The 18,670-nt window shown below is 44.0% G+C and overlaps 1 protein-coding gene across 2 annotated transcripts; it reads left to right on the top strand.

Annotated features, from left to right (window-relative positions):
• The first annotated feature begins 7,760 nt into the window (after window positions 1–7,760).
• On the top strand, window positions 7,761–16,011 carry LOC114910207 (cytochrome P450 2K1-like). 2 transcript variants are annotated; one of them, XM_029250383.1, is made up of 9 exons: window positions 7,761–7,955; window positions 8,789–8,951; window positions 9,232–9,381; window positions 10,915–11,075; window positions 11,314–11,508; window positions 14,688–14,814; window positions 15,030–15,214; window positions 15,425–15,566; window positions 15,824–16,011. In XM_029250383.1, the coding sequence occupies exons 1-9, from the start codon at window positions 7,761–7,763 to the stop codon at window positions 16,009–16,011; spliced, it is 1,506 nt and encodes a 501-aa protein (XP_029106216.1). The 2 variants fall into 2 exon arrangements, with proteins under 2 accessions (XP_029106216.1, XP_029106215.1); XM_029250382.1 differs by having other exon boundaries at window positions 14,682–14,814.
• The last annotated feature ends 2,659 nt before the right edge of the window (window positions 16,012–18,670 follow it).

The following is an 18,670-nucleotide window of genomic DNA, read 5'->3' as shown; positions in this document are numbered from 1 at the left end:
GGAGCTCAAACCACTAGATCATACTGTCCTCCCTAGAACAGCTTTTAATCAGCCTTTAATCAAAAGCTTAGTACTAGAAAGGTTTGAGTCTTATCTCTGAGGTAGGTCTTAACATATGGCTTGGCTTGCCTCCTTGTTGTCCCCACATTCTGTTTCTACTGGTGTGTCCTCTGCCTGTTTATTCCCGACCACGTTCTTTGCCTAGCCCTTTGTACTACGTTTGCTGATCGCCTGACCCACGCCTGCCCCTCGACTTTGCTTTTGGATTCTGATTCGGCTTCATTGAACATCGCTACGGGAACTCTGCACTTGAGTCCGTCCTCGCTACGCGCAACCATGACAACCGTAATAGTAGAATAGGAAATCTGAGAATGGAGGTGTAGTCAGCATTTAGCACAAGTCTTTACTCTCACCTGAGACCTGCAGGCAAAGTTGTGAAAAAAAGAAAGAATAAAGGACAAATTATTAGCACTTTTTTCCTCTATCAAAGTTAAGAAATGCATTGTATATCCAACAAGAGTGTTCATGATAGTTTCTCTTTGCTTAAAATAAAGTGAAGATCATTAGGTTATACAAGTATGCAAAGTTCAAGTGACAGTTCTGACTATACATATGGAACCTTTATATGTGTTAATCTTGAAGATTACTAGGTTATACACAGTGCAGGTGCCTAGTGAACCATTCAGTGCAGAGCACCCACTTTAAAACCTGTGGAACCAGTCCAAGTAGTACCATGTGCTCCTGTTTCAGTAGTTCTCTAAAGAATGTTTTTATTTTGTCTAATAAAAGTAAAAGGTTTTGGTGCTTTGTTTTAAAATCCTCAGCCAGAACTAGAGGAGTTAAGCAATCTCTCACAGGGGTGTAAGGAGTGATCTAACCTTGGAAGTATACAGATCCTTTGACCATCTTATAACCAGCCCGTAACAAGAGTCTTGAGCTCTTTAACTACATAGTGAACATCCTCAATTATTTTCACGTCTATTTTGCTCATCCAAAAGTCATACAGGTTCTTCCACTGGTGAACAGGATACCTGTGGAGGGCATCATAATGAACAGTGAATAATGCTGCTGCCCTCCATTGCCTGGGTGGTGTGAGAGACTGTGAGTTTGATCCCTGCTTAGGCTGTGTAGAGTTTGCATGTTCTCTCCATGTTTGTGTGGGGTTTCACCTGAAGAAATGCAGTTCAGGTGGATTAATAACACTAAATTGCCAATAGAGTGTAAATGAGTGAATGTGTGTGGCTACGCTTTAATAGAATTTTGTCTTCTGTACATGTGTGGGGGTGCAAATTCTACACACCCCAAGCAAGATTCGAATCCCACACCCACCAAGCAGCTCAGAAGCCTTGAAGCACTGGTGTTACCTGACACAGCATAGTTAGCTAGGGCTTTTTTTTCAGAGTTCTGAAGTCTGGAAGTACAACCGCTTTCCTTAGAGCAAAATTATCAGTGACCTCTGGGCCATATCTTTCAGACAACGGGAGAAAATCAAACAAGAAGGGCATTTATGAAGAAGGTTGCTTTCCAGGGTATTCAGTTCCATACTTCAGATAACATTACACGTGCAAAGACCATGGCCTCTATATACATGCATCCTTCTGGGTCTATCAAAAACCAAACAATCAAATACCTAATTTTTTTTATATATGCTGTTACATATAAAGCTACACTCCTTGTCTAACTGTAGTTTCCTGCCAGATTAACCATCCATCCATCCACCCATCCATCCATCCATCCATCCATCTTCCTCCGCTTATCCGGGGCCGGGTCGTGGGGGCAGCAGTCCAAGCAGAGTCCCCCAGACCTCCCTCTCCCCGCACACCTCCTCCAGTTCCTCTGAGGAAACCTCAAGGTGTTCCCAGGCCAGCTGGGAGACATAATCTCTCCAACGTGTCCTGGGTCTGCCCCGAGGCCTCCTCCCAGTGGAACATGCCCAGAACACCTCACCAGGGAGGTGTCCAGGAGGCATCCGGAACAGATGCCCGAGCCACCTCAACTGGGTCCTCTCGATGCGGAGGAGCAGCGGCTCTACTCCGATCTCCTCCCGGGTGACTGAGCTCCTCACCTTATCCCTAAGGGTGCGCCCAGCCACTCTGCGGAGGAAACTCATTTCTGCCGCTTGTATCCGCGATCTCATTCTTTCGGTCATGATCCAGAGTTCATGACCATAGGTGAGGGTAGGAACATAGATCGACTGGTAAATTGAGAGCTTCGCCTAACGACTCAGCTCCTTCTTCACCACAACAGACCGGTACAATGACCGCATTACTGCGGACGCCGCACCGATCCGTCCGTCAACCTGCCGCTCCATTTTTCCCTCACTCGTGAACAAGACCCCGAGATACTTGAACTCCTCCACTTGAGGGAGCAACTCCCCCCTGACATGGAGGGGGCAGGCCACCTTTTTCCGACTGAGAACCATGGCCTCGGATTTGGAGGTGCTGATTCTCATCCCCGCCGCTTCGCATTCAGCTGCAAACCTCTCCAGTGCACGCTGCAAGTCTTGATTTGATGAAGTAAACAGGACCACATCGTCCGCAAAAAGCAGAAACGAGATCTCGCGGCCACCAAAACAGACACCCTCAGTTCCCTGGCTGCACCTAGAAATTTTGTCCATGAAGATAATGAACAGAATCGGTGACAAAGGGCAGCCCTGGCGGAGTCCAACATGCACCTGGAACAGGTCAACATGCTCTGGTCATACAGGGAACGAACAGCCCGTAGCAGCAAGCCCTAGACCCCATAATCCCGAAGCACCCCCCACAGGATCCCACGAGGGACACAGTCAAATACCTTCTCCAGGTCCACAAAACACATATGGACTGGTTGGGCAAACTCCCATGAACCCTCTAACATCCTAGTGAGGGTATAGAGCTGGTCCAGTGTTCCACGGCCAGGACAAAAACCGCATTGCTCCTCCTGAATCCGAGGTTCGACTATCGGTCGGATTCTCCTCTCCAGCACACCGGCATAGACTTTCCCAGGGAGGCTGAGGAGTGTGATCCCCCTATAGTTAGAACACACTCTCCGGTCCCCCTCCTTAAAAAGAGGGATCACCACCCCGGTCTGCCAGTCCAGAGGCACCGTTCCCGAACTCCACGCAATGCTGCAGAGGCGTGTCAGCCAAGACAGCCCCACAACATCCAGAGACCTGAGAAACTCGGGGCGGATCTCATCCACCCCTGGAGCCTTGCTACCGAGGAGTTTTTTGACTACCTCAGCAACTTCAGCCAGGGTAATGGACGAGTCCCCCTCCAAGTCCCCAGTCTCAGCTTCCTCTACAGAAGGTGTGTCGGGGGGATTGAGGAGATCCTCAAAGTACTCCTTCCACCGCCTGACGACATCCTCAGTTGAGGTCAGCAGCGCACCACATCCACTGTAAACAGTGTTGGCGGAACTCTGCTTCCCCCTTCCGAGCCGCCAGACGGTTTGCCAGAATCTCTTTGAGGCCAACCGGAAGTCTTCCTCCATGGCCTCGCCAAACTCCTCCCAGGCCCGAGTGTTTGCCGCGGTGACTGCCAGAGCCGTGTTCCGCTTGGCCCGCCGGGACCCATCAGCTGCCTCAGGAGTCCCACGAGCCAGCCAGGCTCGATAGAACTCCTTCTTCAGCTTGACGGCATCCCTTATCTCCGGTGTCCACCACCATGTTTGGGGATTGCCGCCACGACAGGCGCCGGAGACTTTACAGCCGCAGCTCCGGACCGCTGCCCCGACAATGGAGGTGTGGAACATAGTTCATTCGGACTCAATGTCCCCAGTCTCCCTCAGGACCTGGTTGAAGCTCTGTCAGACGTGGGAGTTGAAAACCTCTCTGACAGGGACCTCTGCCAGACGTTCCCAACCCACTCCCTCACTATGCGTTTGGGCCTGCCAGGTCTATCCAGCTTTTTCCCCCGTCATCGAATCCAACTTGCCACCAGGTGGTGATCAGTTGACAGCTCAGCCCCTCTCTTCACCCGAGTGTCCAAGACATATGGCCAAAGGTCAGAAGAAACGTCTACAAAGTCGATCATCGACCTCGGACCTAGGGTGTCCTGGTGCCACGTGCACTGATGGACACCCTTATGCTTGAACATGGTATTTGTTATGGACAAACCGTGACTAGCACAGAAATCCAAGAACAACTCACCACTCGGGTTCAGATCAGGGAGGCCGTTCCTCCCAATCACGCCCCTCCAGGTGTCACTGTCGCTGCCCACGTGGGCGTTAAAGTCCCCCTGTAGAACGATAGAGTCCCTAGTGGGAGCGCTTTTCAGCACGCCCCCCAGGGACTCTAAAAAGGCCGGGTACTCTGCACTGCCGTTAGGTGCATAAGCACAAACAACAGTGAGAGACCGTTCCCTGACCCGAAGGCGCAGGGAGACGACCCTCTCATTCACCGGGGTAGACTCCAACACATGGCGGCTGAACTGGGGGGCTATTAACAAGCCCACACCGGCCCGCCGTCTCTCACCCTGGGCAACGCCAGAATAGTGGAGAGTCCACCCCTGGTCGAGAAGAGTGGTTCCAGAACCCAAGCTGTGAGTGGAAGTGAGCCCGACTATATCTAGACGGTATCTTTCAACCTCCTGCACCAGCTCAGGCTCCTTCCCCGCCAGTGAGGTGACATTCTAAGTCCCAAAAACTGGAATTGGCACCCGAGGTTTGGGTCGGCCGGGCACTCGGCCCTGACCACCGCCTAAATCACAACGCACCGGCCCCTTACGGTCTCTCCGGCAGGTGGTGAGCCCACCAAAGAGCGGCTCCACATCATGGCTTCGGGCTGAGCCCAGCCAGGCCCCGTGGGCATAGACCTGGCCACCAGGCGTTCGCATGCGAGCCCCCCCCTCCCAGGCCTGGCTCCAGGGTGGGGCCCCGATGGCCCCGTACCGGGCGGGGTAAATGAAAACCTTGATTTAATAGTCATCATAAGGGGCTTTGAACCGCACTTTGTCTCGTCTGTCATCCAGGACCTGTTTGCCAGAGAGAGCCGTAGTAGTTCAGACAGGAAGTCACCATGGCCTGGACAAATAGTTGGGCAGAGTCAATTGTGAGGTAAGGATGGATCTTACGACTATTATGCAGGATGTATCTGCAGGATCGGGTTGTGGCGTCGATGTGCCGAGAGAAAGATAGACTCGAGTCAATTGTTACTCCCAGACTCTTGGCCGAGGAGGTGGGCAAAAAGGGTGAGTTGTCCAGTTTCATAGATAGATCGTGAAAGGAGGACAGGCCAGCTGGGAGGTGAAGAATCTCTGTTTTGGAGAGGTTGAGCTGGAGGTGGTGATCAGACATCCATGCAGAGATGTCCGACAGGCAGGCAGAAATGTCCGGGTGGAAAGGAAAGGAAGAGCTGGGTATCACCAGCATAGCAGTGGTATTTGAATCCATGGGAGGCTATGACCGGACCGAGGGAGGAGATGTAGATCGAGGAGAGGACCCAGTACCGAGCGCTGCAGGACACTGGTTGAGAGAGGCAGAGGAGAACAACGAGAGCTCCGCCAGACCATCTGATAGGATCTGTCAGATAGGTAGGACTCAAAGTACAGTCTGCATCTAAAAACCCACACAGACTCTTTGCGACCTTCTCATCCCTTCTATGTTCTCTGCCACCTCCTCTTCCCTCTTCTCTCATTGCTGATGACTTTGCTTTGTTTTTCAGAGATAAAGTCAAAACAATCACTGACAAGTTCTCAGCATCACCCTGCCCGGTTCGTGCTGGACCTCCCTGCAAAGCTATCCTCTCCAAATTCTAGCCGTTCTCCGAATCTAAAATCTCTGACCTCCTGATATTGCACACAGCCACCACCTGCTCACTTGATCCGATCCCAATTGTCAATCCTACGGAACATTTCCCCGCAACTCTTCACCTTCATCACTAAGATCATCAACTCCTCGCTCTCCTCTGGCTGTTTCCCAGCTGCCTTCAAAGCAGCTCTCATTTCACCTCTATATAAGAAGCTCTCCCTGGATCCCAATTTGGTCCAAAACTACAGACCGGTCTCCCTCCTCTCCTTTCTCTATAAAACTCTAGAGCGGGTGGCCTGTGATAAACTGTTTATTTCCTCACCCGGAACCATTTCCTCGATGGATATCAGTCTGGTTTCACAGTTGGTCACTCCACTGAGACGGCACTTCTGGCAGTATCTGATGCTCTCCAAGCTGCTAGAGCCTCCTCCCTCTCTTCGGTCCTCATCCTCCTCGATCTATCTGCAGCATTCAACACTGCCAACCACCGGATTCTACTCTCATCTCTTAGTCAGCTTGGGATCAAAGGAGCAGCACTAAGATGGTTTGAGTCCTACCTATCTCACACACACACACACACACACACACACACTGTCTGAACCGCTTGTCCCGTACGGGGTCGCGGGGAGCCTAACCCAGCAACACAGGGCATAAGGCTGGAGGGGGAGGGGACACACACCCAGGAAGGGACATCAGTCCTCTGCAAGGCACCCCAAGCGGGACCCGAACCCCAGACCCACATGAGAGCAGGACCCGGTTCAACCCACTGCGCCACTGCGCCACCGCACCCCCCTAAATGTAAAATGTAAATGTAAATAACTTAATATGAATAATATAAATTTCTGGCAGATATTACACTAGTAGAAGTATTAAGGCTTTATTTGTGAAAACGAAAGGGTGTTCATGCTATTAAAAGTATTATTATAATTAGGTTATTTGCATAATTGAGCAAATAGTTGCATGCTAATATTTCATTTTTAGAAGGTAGTATTATGTTCAGACCAAGGTTAAATAACCTTTCTTGCTTTGTATCCCTGAGCAAGGTACTTACTCTAAATTGCTCCAGTAAAGAAGTACTCTGTTAGCATATCACTGTGATTTGCTTTGAAGAACAGTGTCAGCTAAATTAATTAATAATAATAATAGTGTTGAATCTGCAGTTTCAGCTGTGATTTATATTCATTTTTATATTTATATCCAAATTCAACTTTGTGATTGGATGAGACTGTGAAATTGGCAGGAATTATATAGGTCTGTTATGTGAAAAGTATGACTGTGGTAAAAAACTGAAGGAAAACAGCCAGAATGTCACCACTAAGGTATGAAAACCTTTTGGGTTTCACACAGCAAGTGTGTATCTCCATTTCAAAACATCTGATACAAGCTTCTCGTACAAGCTGTTATATAGAAAAAAATGTCCAATTTGTCAACATTTCTTTGAAAACGTTTTCCAAGATGATTTTCTGGGACTGCCTACTTATTAGAAATTATGAAATTACAAGTAATATGTTTTATTCCATACTATATCTACTACCATCTAGAACCCTGCACTTGAAATATGTAATTAATTCCATTCAAATCCATAGGCAAACACCGATGTTACTTGTTCTGGTATAGATAGTCTCTTACACCCTGACAACAACGGTTTGGTGTTTCAAAATATAAAAATGTAAAGTACTACAAATATTTTTAACATTGAAAGAAATGATTTAGTTTCCAATGTAGCAGAGTTTACTGCTTATTTAGCTGCATTAACTCAGTTTATTATATTTCTTTTCACCTTCTGCAACACCAGTGCAACATATAGGATCACTTTGGAATTTTTATGGTGTGAGCACCTGACAAAGGTAATTGTCCTTAAGGGCTTCAACATGCCATTCAATGCACAGAATGAGTTTTGTGTAGACCACACCCCAAATAGATTGTTTTGCTACCTTCTTACTCCCCTTCCTAGAGATCAGTTCCAAAGGGGTGGGGTTTTCTCAAGCATTAAAAAGCCCTGAACAACTGCTGAGGTGTCTTTTGTGGAAAGTATGGCTCTGCTGGAGGGGCTCATCCAGACTCATAGTAGCACAGCACTGTTTGGTGCATTCATAGTCTTGGGGGTCATCTACTTCCTCTCCACAACTTCTAAACAAGGCAAAGAGCCCCCAGGACCCAGATCTTTGCCACTCATTGGAAACCTGCTGCAGCTGGACCTCAAGAGACCCCACGTCAGCTTGTTCCAGGTAAAATGTGTTTACCAATATGCAAAAAATAAAAAAATCATATAATAAGTGATTACATGCTGGTTTTGGTTTAAGACTAATCTTGAAATAAACCTTCCTGAAAAAGCAGAAATCAGCAGCCTTTGCCTTCACCTTCTGTGTAGCTCAATAATAGTAAAAAAACTAATTACTGAAAAAGTTATGGTCTTTGAAAGAGGAAATGTTACGGCCTCTGAAATAGAAGATTAAAGACAAATCGAAATTGAAACTTTCATTTATTTGGAAACCCAGGAGAAGCCTTTTGTATAGGCAATAGTGATCCATTGCACATTTTTGTTAAATCTGGGAGTCACACAGCAGTACAAAAAGATACTGAAAAGTGAACATTTCTAGAGGTGACTTTTTTCTTCCTGTAGTTCAGACCATGTTACATGTATTTTAAATTGCTCTAGCTGTTAATGGTTTGAATAGCCACTCTCTTTAATTGAAATTTTCAAAATTAGTAAAATAAACACAAAAAAATTTGGGATTTTATGAAAAACCTATTTTTTATTATGATCACTTGGCCTGTCATAGTATTATAAATCATTTCTATGAGAAATAATATCAATGCGGTGGCACAGTGAGTTGGATCAGGTCCTACTCTTCAGTGGGTCTGGGGTTCGAGTCCCGCTTGGGGTGCCTTGCAACGGAAAGTGTGTGTGATATCAATATTGTATTACAACAAAAATTTTGGGAACCTTGGTTCACAAAAATTAGTCTCCACTTTAATGTTGGGAAAAATTCTTATTGTTAAGACATTTTACAATGAAATTTGTTGCCCAAGAGATAATGTCATTTTTCACTTTCTCCAGCTATCCAAAAAATATGGATCAGTGTTCACTGTTCATTTTGGTCCCAAGAAAGTGGTGGTCCTTGCAGGCTTCAGGGCAGTGAAAGATGCCTTGGTCAACTATTCTGAAGAGTTTGGGGGTCGGGACATAACTCCTGTTTTTTATAAGACGAGCCACAACCATGGTATGAAAAATGTCTTCCAGGAGCCAAATCCGTTTCAACAAGCAGACACTTGTTCTTAACTACAAATATTTTAATATTTGAACCACTTTCATTGGTATACCTGAAGCTTTAAAATTTAATTGTGGTAAGGGAACTAATACTATATGATATTACTGGGTTATTCCTATTAATATGTTATTCCTATACAATGTGCACTGAAAACCATTACCTTAGCTCTTTTTGGGCTATATGTTCAGATGATTACATCAAGTTCTTATGGAAGTATTGTCATCCTCCATAGGTATCCTGTTTGCTAATGGAGAGTCTTGGAAAGAGATGAGACGATTTGCTCTGACCAGTCTTCGGGACTTTGGGATGGGCAAGCGAATAATTGAAGAAAAAATCATCAATGAGATTGACTACATGATCCAACTGTTTGGAAACCATAAAGGTCCGATAGTTGTGATGTGACAATTTTAATGAATATAAGGGTTTCTTTGTGTATTATTTTATAATGCTAGACATCAGCTGAATTTCATATAAAGTACTCATAAAATCATCTTTAAATACTATACATCACAAAGATGGATGTACAGGTTACTTTTTCATATACTAGTGTCACTTCTGATTATTTAATTTTCTTTTTTGTGTGACTTTTACTCAAAGAATGAAAACAATATCGTTAATATAGTATGAGTACATAGGTAATGTTGATTATTTAACATAACAGATTAAAACAGATTAAAGTATCTTCAATCTGATAGTGTTTCTAAAACCCCATGTTGAAATGACAGCTCTAGCCTTTCATGCCAATGCTTGAAATGTCTTGACAGAACAGTGTCACTGTTTCCTTTGGCTCCTATAAAATATCTTCAATCTGATTAAAATATCTTCAACTTGGCTATCAATTATGTAAGGTAAAACTGAAAAATACTGTTGTTACCATATGGTGAGTTGTAAGCAGAAATTTTAAAACTCAAAACTTCTTACCTTCAATATAGATGCAGGGTTATAGGATTTTTTTTTTCTTTTTTTTTTTTTTTTTGAAAAAAACTACAGTAAATCAGTTTTTTCTCTATGGGCTCTGGATCAGAAAAATAAAATCACTTTAGCAATAGAAAAAAATTCTCAGCAGCTAATAAATCCATAAAACACTGATCCTTCTGTAGAACAATAACCATCTCTGAAATTCCCAGTTTTAATACATTAAATGTAATACTTGTGTCTCACTGTAACTGTCATTGCTTATACTGTAGTGCTTAGAGCTGTTGATTTTGGATCCAAAGGTTGTAGGTTTGATCCCCACCCCTTGCTCTAGTATCCTTGAGCAATGTAGTTACCCTGAAGTTACACAGCTCTATAAATGCATCAATAATTTTAACCTTAGCACGTAAGTTGCACTTGAGAAGTGTCAGTTAAATGAATAAAGATTAAGTCCTGCTCTCCGGTGGGTCTGGGGTTAGAGTGCCGCTTGGGGTGCCTTGCGGCAAACTGGCGTCCCGTCCTGGGTGTGTCCCCTCCCCCTCCGGCCTTACGCCCTGTGTTACCGGGTAGGCTCCGGTTCCCCGCGACCCCATATGGGACAAGCGGTTCAGACAGTGTGTGTGTGTGAGATAGGTAGGACTCAAACCATCTTAGTGCCGCTCCTTTGATCCCAAGCTGACTAAGAGATGAGAGTAGAATTCGCGCGCGCTCCCAGCACAGGTTGCTTTTACAAAACCTTAATGCTGTTGAACCAACATGTCATAGCTCTGGGTCTTTGATCTTCTTTGCCAAAAATTCTGTTATTTATTAATAGGGGTTATGACAGCACAGAAATAAATAACTCTACCTTTTTTTTGCAGTGCAGGATACATGCAGCACCACCTCATACCTTAGTTGAAGAAATAGAAAACATTTTCCATTTAAGCCTGGAGCAAAATAAAAGCAAAGATTGTTTACATTACACAAGTGATTCTCACCCTTGCTCTTCTGGTCTTATCAGGTCAACCTTTTGATAACAAAGAGGCATTGAATCATGCAGTCTCCAACATCATTTCCTCCATTGTGTACGGTGCCAGATTTGACTACTCCGACCCCCTGTTTCAGGAGATGGTCCATTGTGCAAATGAAAGAATTCGGCTCACAGGAACACCTGCTATCCAGGTAGTGTCTCTGCCTTCTTCTGGAGTATGTCAGTGGTACTGCAAGCAGAATTGATCACTATGCACCTTATTCATTCTCCAATAGATCCGATCAGTTTATGGGTTGCAGTCTATTTGAGCATGAGTCATTTGACATCTAGTGGGACATAGAAGTTTATTAAAATTAGATATAAATAGCAGGAAAGAACTAAATTGTTCATTGTTCTGCTTCATATGACCAGTGTTGCATCCATTGCCAGGTATATAATATGTTTCCATGGCTGGGCCCCTTAATGAAGGACTGGAGAGACCTAGTGAAAAATTTGAAGATCAGTGAGGAGCACATAAGGGGATTGGTGAAGAAACTTCAGAACACCCTGAATACTAAGCACCGCAGGTGTTTTGTGGATTCCTTCCTTTTCCAGCAGCAAGAAGTGAAGGTACAGGAAAAATGTGTCACGTCACAGCCCAGCGTGCAACACTTCAGAAGGCAGTTATGTTACTTTAGGGACCTTAGTTTGGGACATCTGGTAGTGTGGCGGTTAGAGTTGCTGCCTTTGGCCCCAAAGGTCACAACTTTGATTCCCACCTCCAGCTGTACTACCCTTGAGTAAGGTACTTACCTTGAATTGCTCTAGTAAAATTCTGCAGTTGTAAAAGGGTAAATAATTGTAAGTTGCTTTGGAGAAAAGTGCCAGCTGAATGAATAAATATACCTTTGTTCTTCGTAAGTTTTTCTGCCAGGTTTCAACTGTAGAAAAACATTCGTACAGATATCTCTGGGTCCTAGACACAAATTTCTCAGAACTGAGGTTAGGATGTAGTTTATTCTTTTTAAAAGCAAGAATAAGAACACTAGATTACAGTGGAATACAATTAATAATTTTTCCATCTCAGTTATTGCACCTTGATGTTTCTTTGTTATTAGTGTTGTTTTCATGCTAGCTCTTCCTTTCTTGTTCTACCTTTATACATTCAGCATCCATCACTATCGTATTCAGCTAAACCCAGTTCCCGTGCCATAGATGATAATACTTACTTATTATTTTCAGTTTAATCTCCAAATCGATTGCTGTATGCTTGCTAAACGGTTCTCATTTTCTTTACATGTACATGTATTCATTTAGCAGATGCTGTTCCCCAAAGTGACGTACACCTCATGTAAAAAATACTGTGTGTGCATTGCATTAGCAGGAACAGAGACTTAAATGCAGACGCGTGTTTCTTAAGTATGACTAGTTTGTTTATTTCCACCATATGAACCAGTTTACATCATACGAGTGGCTGTATAAAACTTCATCCAAATATCAACAATTCCTTCCTAGTATTTTATATATATATATATATATTTACACTCACTGTACACGTAGCTACGTGAAAGTTTATCCATTGTTTAACAGTGATGATCTCAAAGTTATAGTGCATAAACATTTACACGTTACATGAACTTAAGAGATCATAGTCAAAGTGAATCTAGAAGTGGTGAGTTTTAAGACCCTTTTTAAATGTGGACAGAGATTCAGCAGTACGTGAATCCTTCAAGTTCATGTTTACCACCAAGCATTGTGACTAACGAAATGGGTAAAAAATATGCAAAAGAAGCACTACGCTATTGAGAGGAGATGTGTTCATGGCTCAGAACATGCGAGAACTGAGAAGATGCAGCTTTCTGCCTTGTCTGGTTACGCTGACTTGCACTTAATGCATTTCAGATGTTTTGTGTAAAGTAAAAGCGCTATCCGTAAATAACGTGTATGCCGGGATTTTTTACGTAAATCGAATTTACGTAAGTAGAGGGGTGTCTGTGAGACATCAAAAGATAATTTCATTTGACTGAAAAAAATTAATAGGGGGTGTGGTGGCGCAGTGGGTTGGAACTTGTCTTGCTCTCTGGTGGGTCTGGGGTTCAGGTCCTGCTTGGGGTGCCTTGCGACGGACTGGCGTCCCGTCCTGGGTGTGTCCCCTCCCTCTCCAGCCTTATGCCTTGTGTTGCCGGGTTAGGCTACGGCTCCCTGTGACCCACTATGGGAGAAGCAGTTCAGACAGTGAGTGTGAAGAAAATTAATCACAAAAATCCTCCATATATACAGACAACTGCAAAGATACACCATAGAAAAATACTAAGAAATTATAAAGCATAAAAAAACTATTCTAAAAAAGCTGACACAGGACTTTAAACACACACACACACACACTTCCAGAACCACTTGTCCCATATGGGGTCGCGGGGAACCAGAGCCTACCGGGTAACACAGGGCGTAAGGCCGGAGGGGGAGGGGACATACCCAGGACGGGACACCAGTCCATCGCAAGGCACCCCAAGTGGGACTCAAACCCCAGACCCACCGGAGAGCAGAACTGTGGTCCAACCCACTGCGCCACTGCACCCCCACTTCAAAAACATTTCTGTGGAATTATGAGCAAACGGACTTCCCACTTAGATGAAAATTTCAGCATATTTAAATCCTCTTACCTTCAATTACATTAACATCCCAAGTGATGAGTTTAACTGGATACTCAGTTTTATTCTACAACAGTTATCCCAGAAATGCACTCAATCCTGTTAACTGCAGAGAACATGTGACTCACTGAGGTAGAAAACTGAGAAAAATAATCTGTCTTCAACTAGCGTAACATAAAACTGTGTTTTATGCATCAGTGTAGAACAAATATATTGTCATTACACAATGATTTCTAGACAAGTTAAAATGAACCAAATAAAGCCATTAGCCAGTCTTCTGGCTGTAAAAACTAAATATTCAGGCAAAAAATATGAGCTTTAACAGATGTCACTAGAAACAAAAAAATGATGGATTGTGTCTTTGTCCTTATAAAGATTTGATGCATTTACATTTATTCATTCAACAGATTCTTTCCCCCAATGCAAAGCACAATAGTTATTATTGTCTAGAATTTAGGGGAAAGTAAGACAATAAGAATATTACATACATTACACTAAACACACTACAATTATTCCCCCATTTATTGCCCCAGTTCCCTATGGGTGGCATGGTACAACAGTGGCACAGTGAGTAGCACTGCTGTCTCAGAGTGCCTGGGTGGTGCAAGAGGGCTTGGCTTTGATCCTTGCGCAGTCTGTGTGGAGTTTGCATGTTCTCCCTGTGTCTGCATGGTTTTCTTCCACAGTCCAAAGACATGTTGTTCAGATTCACCCATAGTATGTGACCGACGGAGAGAGCGTGTTCCATTGATATGTGTAGATGTGGGCTCATAACACTACAAAGAGTTCATTGAAAGTCGCTTTGGAGAAAAGCATCTCCTAAATAAATGTAAATTTAGCACACACTGTGTGCAATGTAAAATCACCAACCCTTATAAAATATATGTGTTTGGACAGTGCGGGGAAAATCCACAAAGACTGAGCTGGATCTGAACCCACTGCTCAGGAGTCACCGCATCTTAAAAAACCTTCTCTCTTCCTGTCCTCTATGTATGATAGATAATAAAACAGCTTTCCTTTCTCACTTGCAAATTAAGGTATTATATCACCTAAGACAACGTTTTAGTGTTAATAAGACATTTCATGTTCTAAATGATATGCACTTTCTGTACAACATATCATTACACATTTACCCATATAGGTAGTAGCACTTTTTTCAAATTGCAGGAGCAGAACTCATTCTTCAGTGAGAAGAATTTGGTGTGCAGTGTGTCTAACCTCTTTGCTGCTGGAACTGAAACCACAGCTGCCACACTGCGATGGGGGTTGCTCCTTATGGCCAAGTACCCCCACGTACAGGGTGAGCATATGCAAGCACATTCACAAGCCTCCATGACAGCTCTTGTACCGTATACAAACTCAGAGGAACTAAACACACTTACAAAGGTGCAATACTAGCAAAAGTTCAAACAAGCACACAAAAATTCAATGTAATGGATAAAAGACATGCATGAAGAAACTACCTAAGGCACCCAGCATAGAGAAAAAACACAATGCACTTTCTATATTTCTTAGACCGTGTTCAGGAGGAGCTGATCAGGGTTACTGGGAGTCGGCAGCCAAGAGTCGAGGACAGGAAGAACCTGCCGTACACCAATGCTGTGATCCACGAAATCCAAAGGATGGCCAACATTGTTCCAATGAGTATCCCCCACATCACCACCTGTGATGTGGTTTTCCAGGGTTTCCACATCAAGAAGGTGAACACTTTGTCCTTTACAACAAATTTTTTCTTTAACTTGATGAGGACTGTTGTCAAGTTTCATCACCTTCTTGTACAAGTGTTCAAGTGTAGTTTATCTGTATTTTCATTGGAAATTTTTCACTCTTGATAGTAATTTATCTTTATATCTTTATACCTTGATGTAATAGGTTTTATATAATATTTTGTCTGTGCATTTCGTCTTAAGGGAACCTCTGTGTATCCATTGCTGACATCTGTGCTGTTTGATGAGAATGAATGGGAGACGCCCCACACATTCAACCCTGGACATTTCCTGGATGAGCAGGGTCAATTCGTGAAAAAGGATGCCTTCTTGCCCTTCTCTGCAGGTACAGTACACAGCTAAACGATTTCATAGACACTCCTTGGAGTTATTAGTGTAGTGTAAAAAATGAATGAATGAACACATTTTTTTGATCACCATTTCCAGGATACATTTTTCCCAAAGGATATTGCATCTGTGAGATGTGCTTCGGTTTCTACCTCAAGCAAGATTTTTTTAATGTATTAATCTGAAAAGTTATGATTTCTGCATTTTGATTTGTCTTTGAAGAATATTATATTTTTATGTTGTTCTTTCTCTCAGGGCGTAGAGTGTGTCTTGGAGAGAGTCTAGCAAGGATGGAGCTCTTTCTCGTCTTCACTTCACTCCTACAAAAGTTCAATTTTACTCCTCCTCCTGGTGTGTCTGAATCTGAATTGGACCTTACTCCAGCTATTGGATTCACCCTTAACACTCCTCCTCATAAGCTGTGTGCTGTCAGCCTGGCCTGATGGTCTAGAGCTAAATGTCTGAATGGATGTGGTTCAGATCGGAGGAGTTTCCCCACTATTCATATAGTTCATAGCTGAAACAGTTAATAAAACAGATATTGTTCTTGAAGATGATTGGACAAGCAGAGTGTAATTTCTGAAGACAATTAAATGCAATCATTGTAGGTTGTTTTAAAATAATTGTGTCACTAACTGTGCACTGTAACAATAGCAATGCAGCAATGCAGCGAAGGAGCACCTGTACAGGTCTACTGATATAAATTATCTGAAATAGTGTAAAATTGGGTTGCCAGGCACTAACAGTAAAAGTAGCATAGCTGCAGAAGCAGCATGTTTGCAAAATGTATTTTAATCATCGGCATGGTAATGATATTCATGAGAACACAACTGATATGGTGATGTCAAACTATCCATCCAACCATCTATCAATCCAGTTTCAATAATTCCTTGCCCTGAACAGGGTGAACTGAAGCCTATCCCAGAAGCATTGGGCACAAGGCTGAGAGGGGGTAGATCCTGGACAGGAGGCCAGTCCATTACATGGTATCCACAAAACACACAGTCACTCACCAGTTCATACACTACGGGCAACTTAGTGTCACTAATTAATCTGTGCTCCATGCCTTTGGAATGTGCGAGGAAACCGGAACACCTGGAGATTCAAGATTCAAGAGTTTATTGTCATATGTACAGTAAACAGTTCTTTACACATACAATGAAATTCTTCCTCTGTGAATCCTCTCAGCACCCTATGACATAAATTGTAAGGACATAAGGAGAGAAAAACACAAGGAAAGAAAAACACAAGGCCTAAGTCACAAATTTACAAAAATTACTATTACTACAAAAATCCAAGAAAAAAAGTTATATACATATATACAGAGTGCAGTGCGCAATGTAAACATTGAAGACGTACATGTGCAAAGTCCTGCAGAGGTAGACTGGGTTTATTCGCAGTTGAAAGGGGGTGTGTATTTGTGTGAGCAAGGTATGCGGAAGTAGTCAGTGGTCTCTGATGTTATTGGCATTATGGGTGTGTATGTGTGTGTAGGAGGGATGGAGGTAGTTGACACCTCTCAGGCTCAGAGGGTAATCTGTGTCTGCCGTGATGGGTGGAGAGGCAGTGGATGGGTGTCGTTCACAAGCCTGATGGCCTGTGGGTAAAAACTGTTTTTCAGCCTTGAAGTTCTGGCTTTAACAATCCCGTAGCGTTTGCCTGATGGTAAGGGTGCCGAAAAGCTGTGCTGGGGGAGACTATTGTCCTTGATGATGTTAATGGCTTTCCTGATAGTTCTGGCCTGGTACAGGCTCTCCAGTGATGGTAAGGACGTTCCAGAGATGGTTTGAGCAGCTTTCACCACTCGGTGTAGTGCCTTACGATCCTGTACTGTGCAGCCTCCAAACCACACTGTGATAGAGCCGGTGAGGACGCTCTCGATTGCACACCTATAGAAGCTTCTGAGGATTCGGCTTGGCATGCCAAATGTCCTCAGCCTTCTCAAGAAGTGTAGACGCTGACATGATTTCTTGACCAGATATGTAGTATTGTGAGACCAGACGAGATCTTCAGTAATGGGAACACCCAGGAATCTGAAGCTGCTCACTCTCTCCTCCACTGATGAGTGTTGCTCCCTCCTTCTCCGTGGATCCACTATCAACTCCTTTGTTTTGTTGACATTGAGGGAGAGATTGTTGTCGTGGCACCACTTCACCAGGTCAGCCACTTCCCTCCTGTATGCCGACTCATCACCTCCTGTTATCAGTCCAATGACTGTCATGTCATCGGCAAATTTAATGATGCTGGTGTTGTTCTGGGAGGCCACACAATCATGGGTGAAGAGTGCGTAGAGCATGGGGCTCAGCACGCAGCCCTGCGGAGTTCCTGTCTTTCTGGTAATTGACCTGGATGTGTGGTTCCCAATTCTAACGGACTGGGGTCTGCCCGTTAGAAAGTCCAGAACCCAGTTGCAGAGGGTGGGGGCACACCAAGATTGTGAAGCTTGTTGATGAGCTTCGAAGGTGTCACTGTGTTGAATGCTGAGCTGTAATCAATAAACAGCATTCGAACATAGCTGTCCTTGTTTTCCAGGTGGGTGAGGGCAGTGTGTATTGTTGTGCTGATGATGTCTTCTGTGGATCTGTTCCGTCTGTATGCGAACTGGAGAGGGTCCAGAGTGTCCGGAGTGATGGTCTGGATGTACCTCATGACGATTCTCTTGAAGCACTTTATCACTGTTGGAGTCAGTGCAACGGGTCGGTAGTCACTGAGGCAGGATGCTTTACTGTTTTTTGGCAGCAGCAGGATAGTGGTCCTCTTTAAGCAGGTGGGAATTGAGGCTTGTGCAAGGGACAAATTGAATACATCCGTAAAGACATCAGCTAGCACCGATGAGCAGGTTCTAAGTACCCATCCAGGGATGTTATCTGGGCCGGCTGATTTCTATGGGTTTGTTTTCTCAAAAGTCTTTGCCACGACTGCAGATGTGACCGTGAATGGTGGGTTCTGTGTGTCCTCACCAGTCAGTTTAATATCCAGTGGTTCGTTGTTAAAGACCTCGAAACGGGGAAAGAATTTGTTGAGTTTGTCAGGTGTGATGGGGCTGTCAGTGATCTCACACCTGCTTCTGCTCCGATAGTCTGTGATGTTCTGTAATCCCTG

The sequence above is a fragment of the Scleropages formosus genome, chromosome 3 (assembly GCF_900964775.1).
Source record: "Scleropages formosus chromosome 3, fSclFor1.1, whole genome shotgun sequence".
NCBI classification, from domain to species: domain Eukaryota; kingdom Metazoa; phylum Chordata; class Actinopteri; order Osteoglossiformes; family Osteoglossidae; genus Scleropages; species Scleropages formosus.
This window is presented reverse-complemented; position numbering and strand designations above follow the sequence as displayed.

Excerpts from the sequence above, each read along its gene's own strand:
- LOC114910207 (XM_029250382.1), top strand. The coding sequence starts at position 7,761 with ATGGCTCTGCTGGAGGGGCTCATCCAGACTCATAGTAGCACAGCACTG. Across the intron at positions 8,952-9,231 it reads TAAGACGAGCCACAACCATG|GTATCCTGTTTGCTAATGGA; the intron begins GTATGAAAAATG and ends CATCCTCCATAG. Across the intron at positions 15,567-15,823 it reads CTTCTTGCCCTTCTCTGCAG|GGCGTAGAGTGTGTCTTGGA; the intron begins GTACAGTACACA and ends TCTTTCTCTCAG.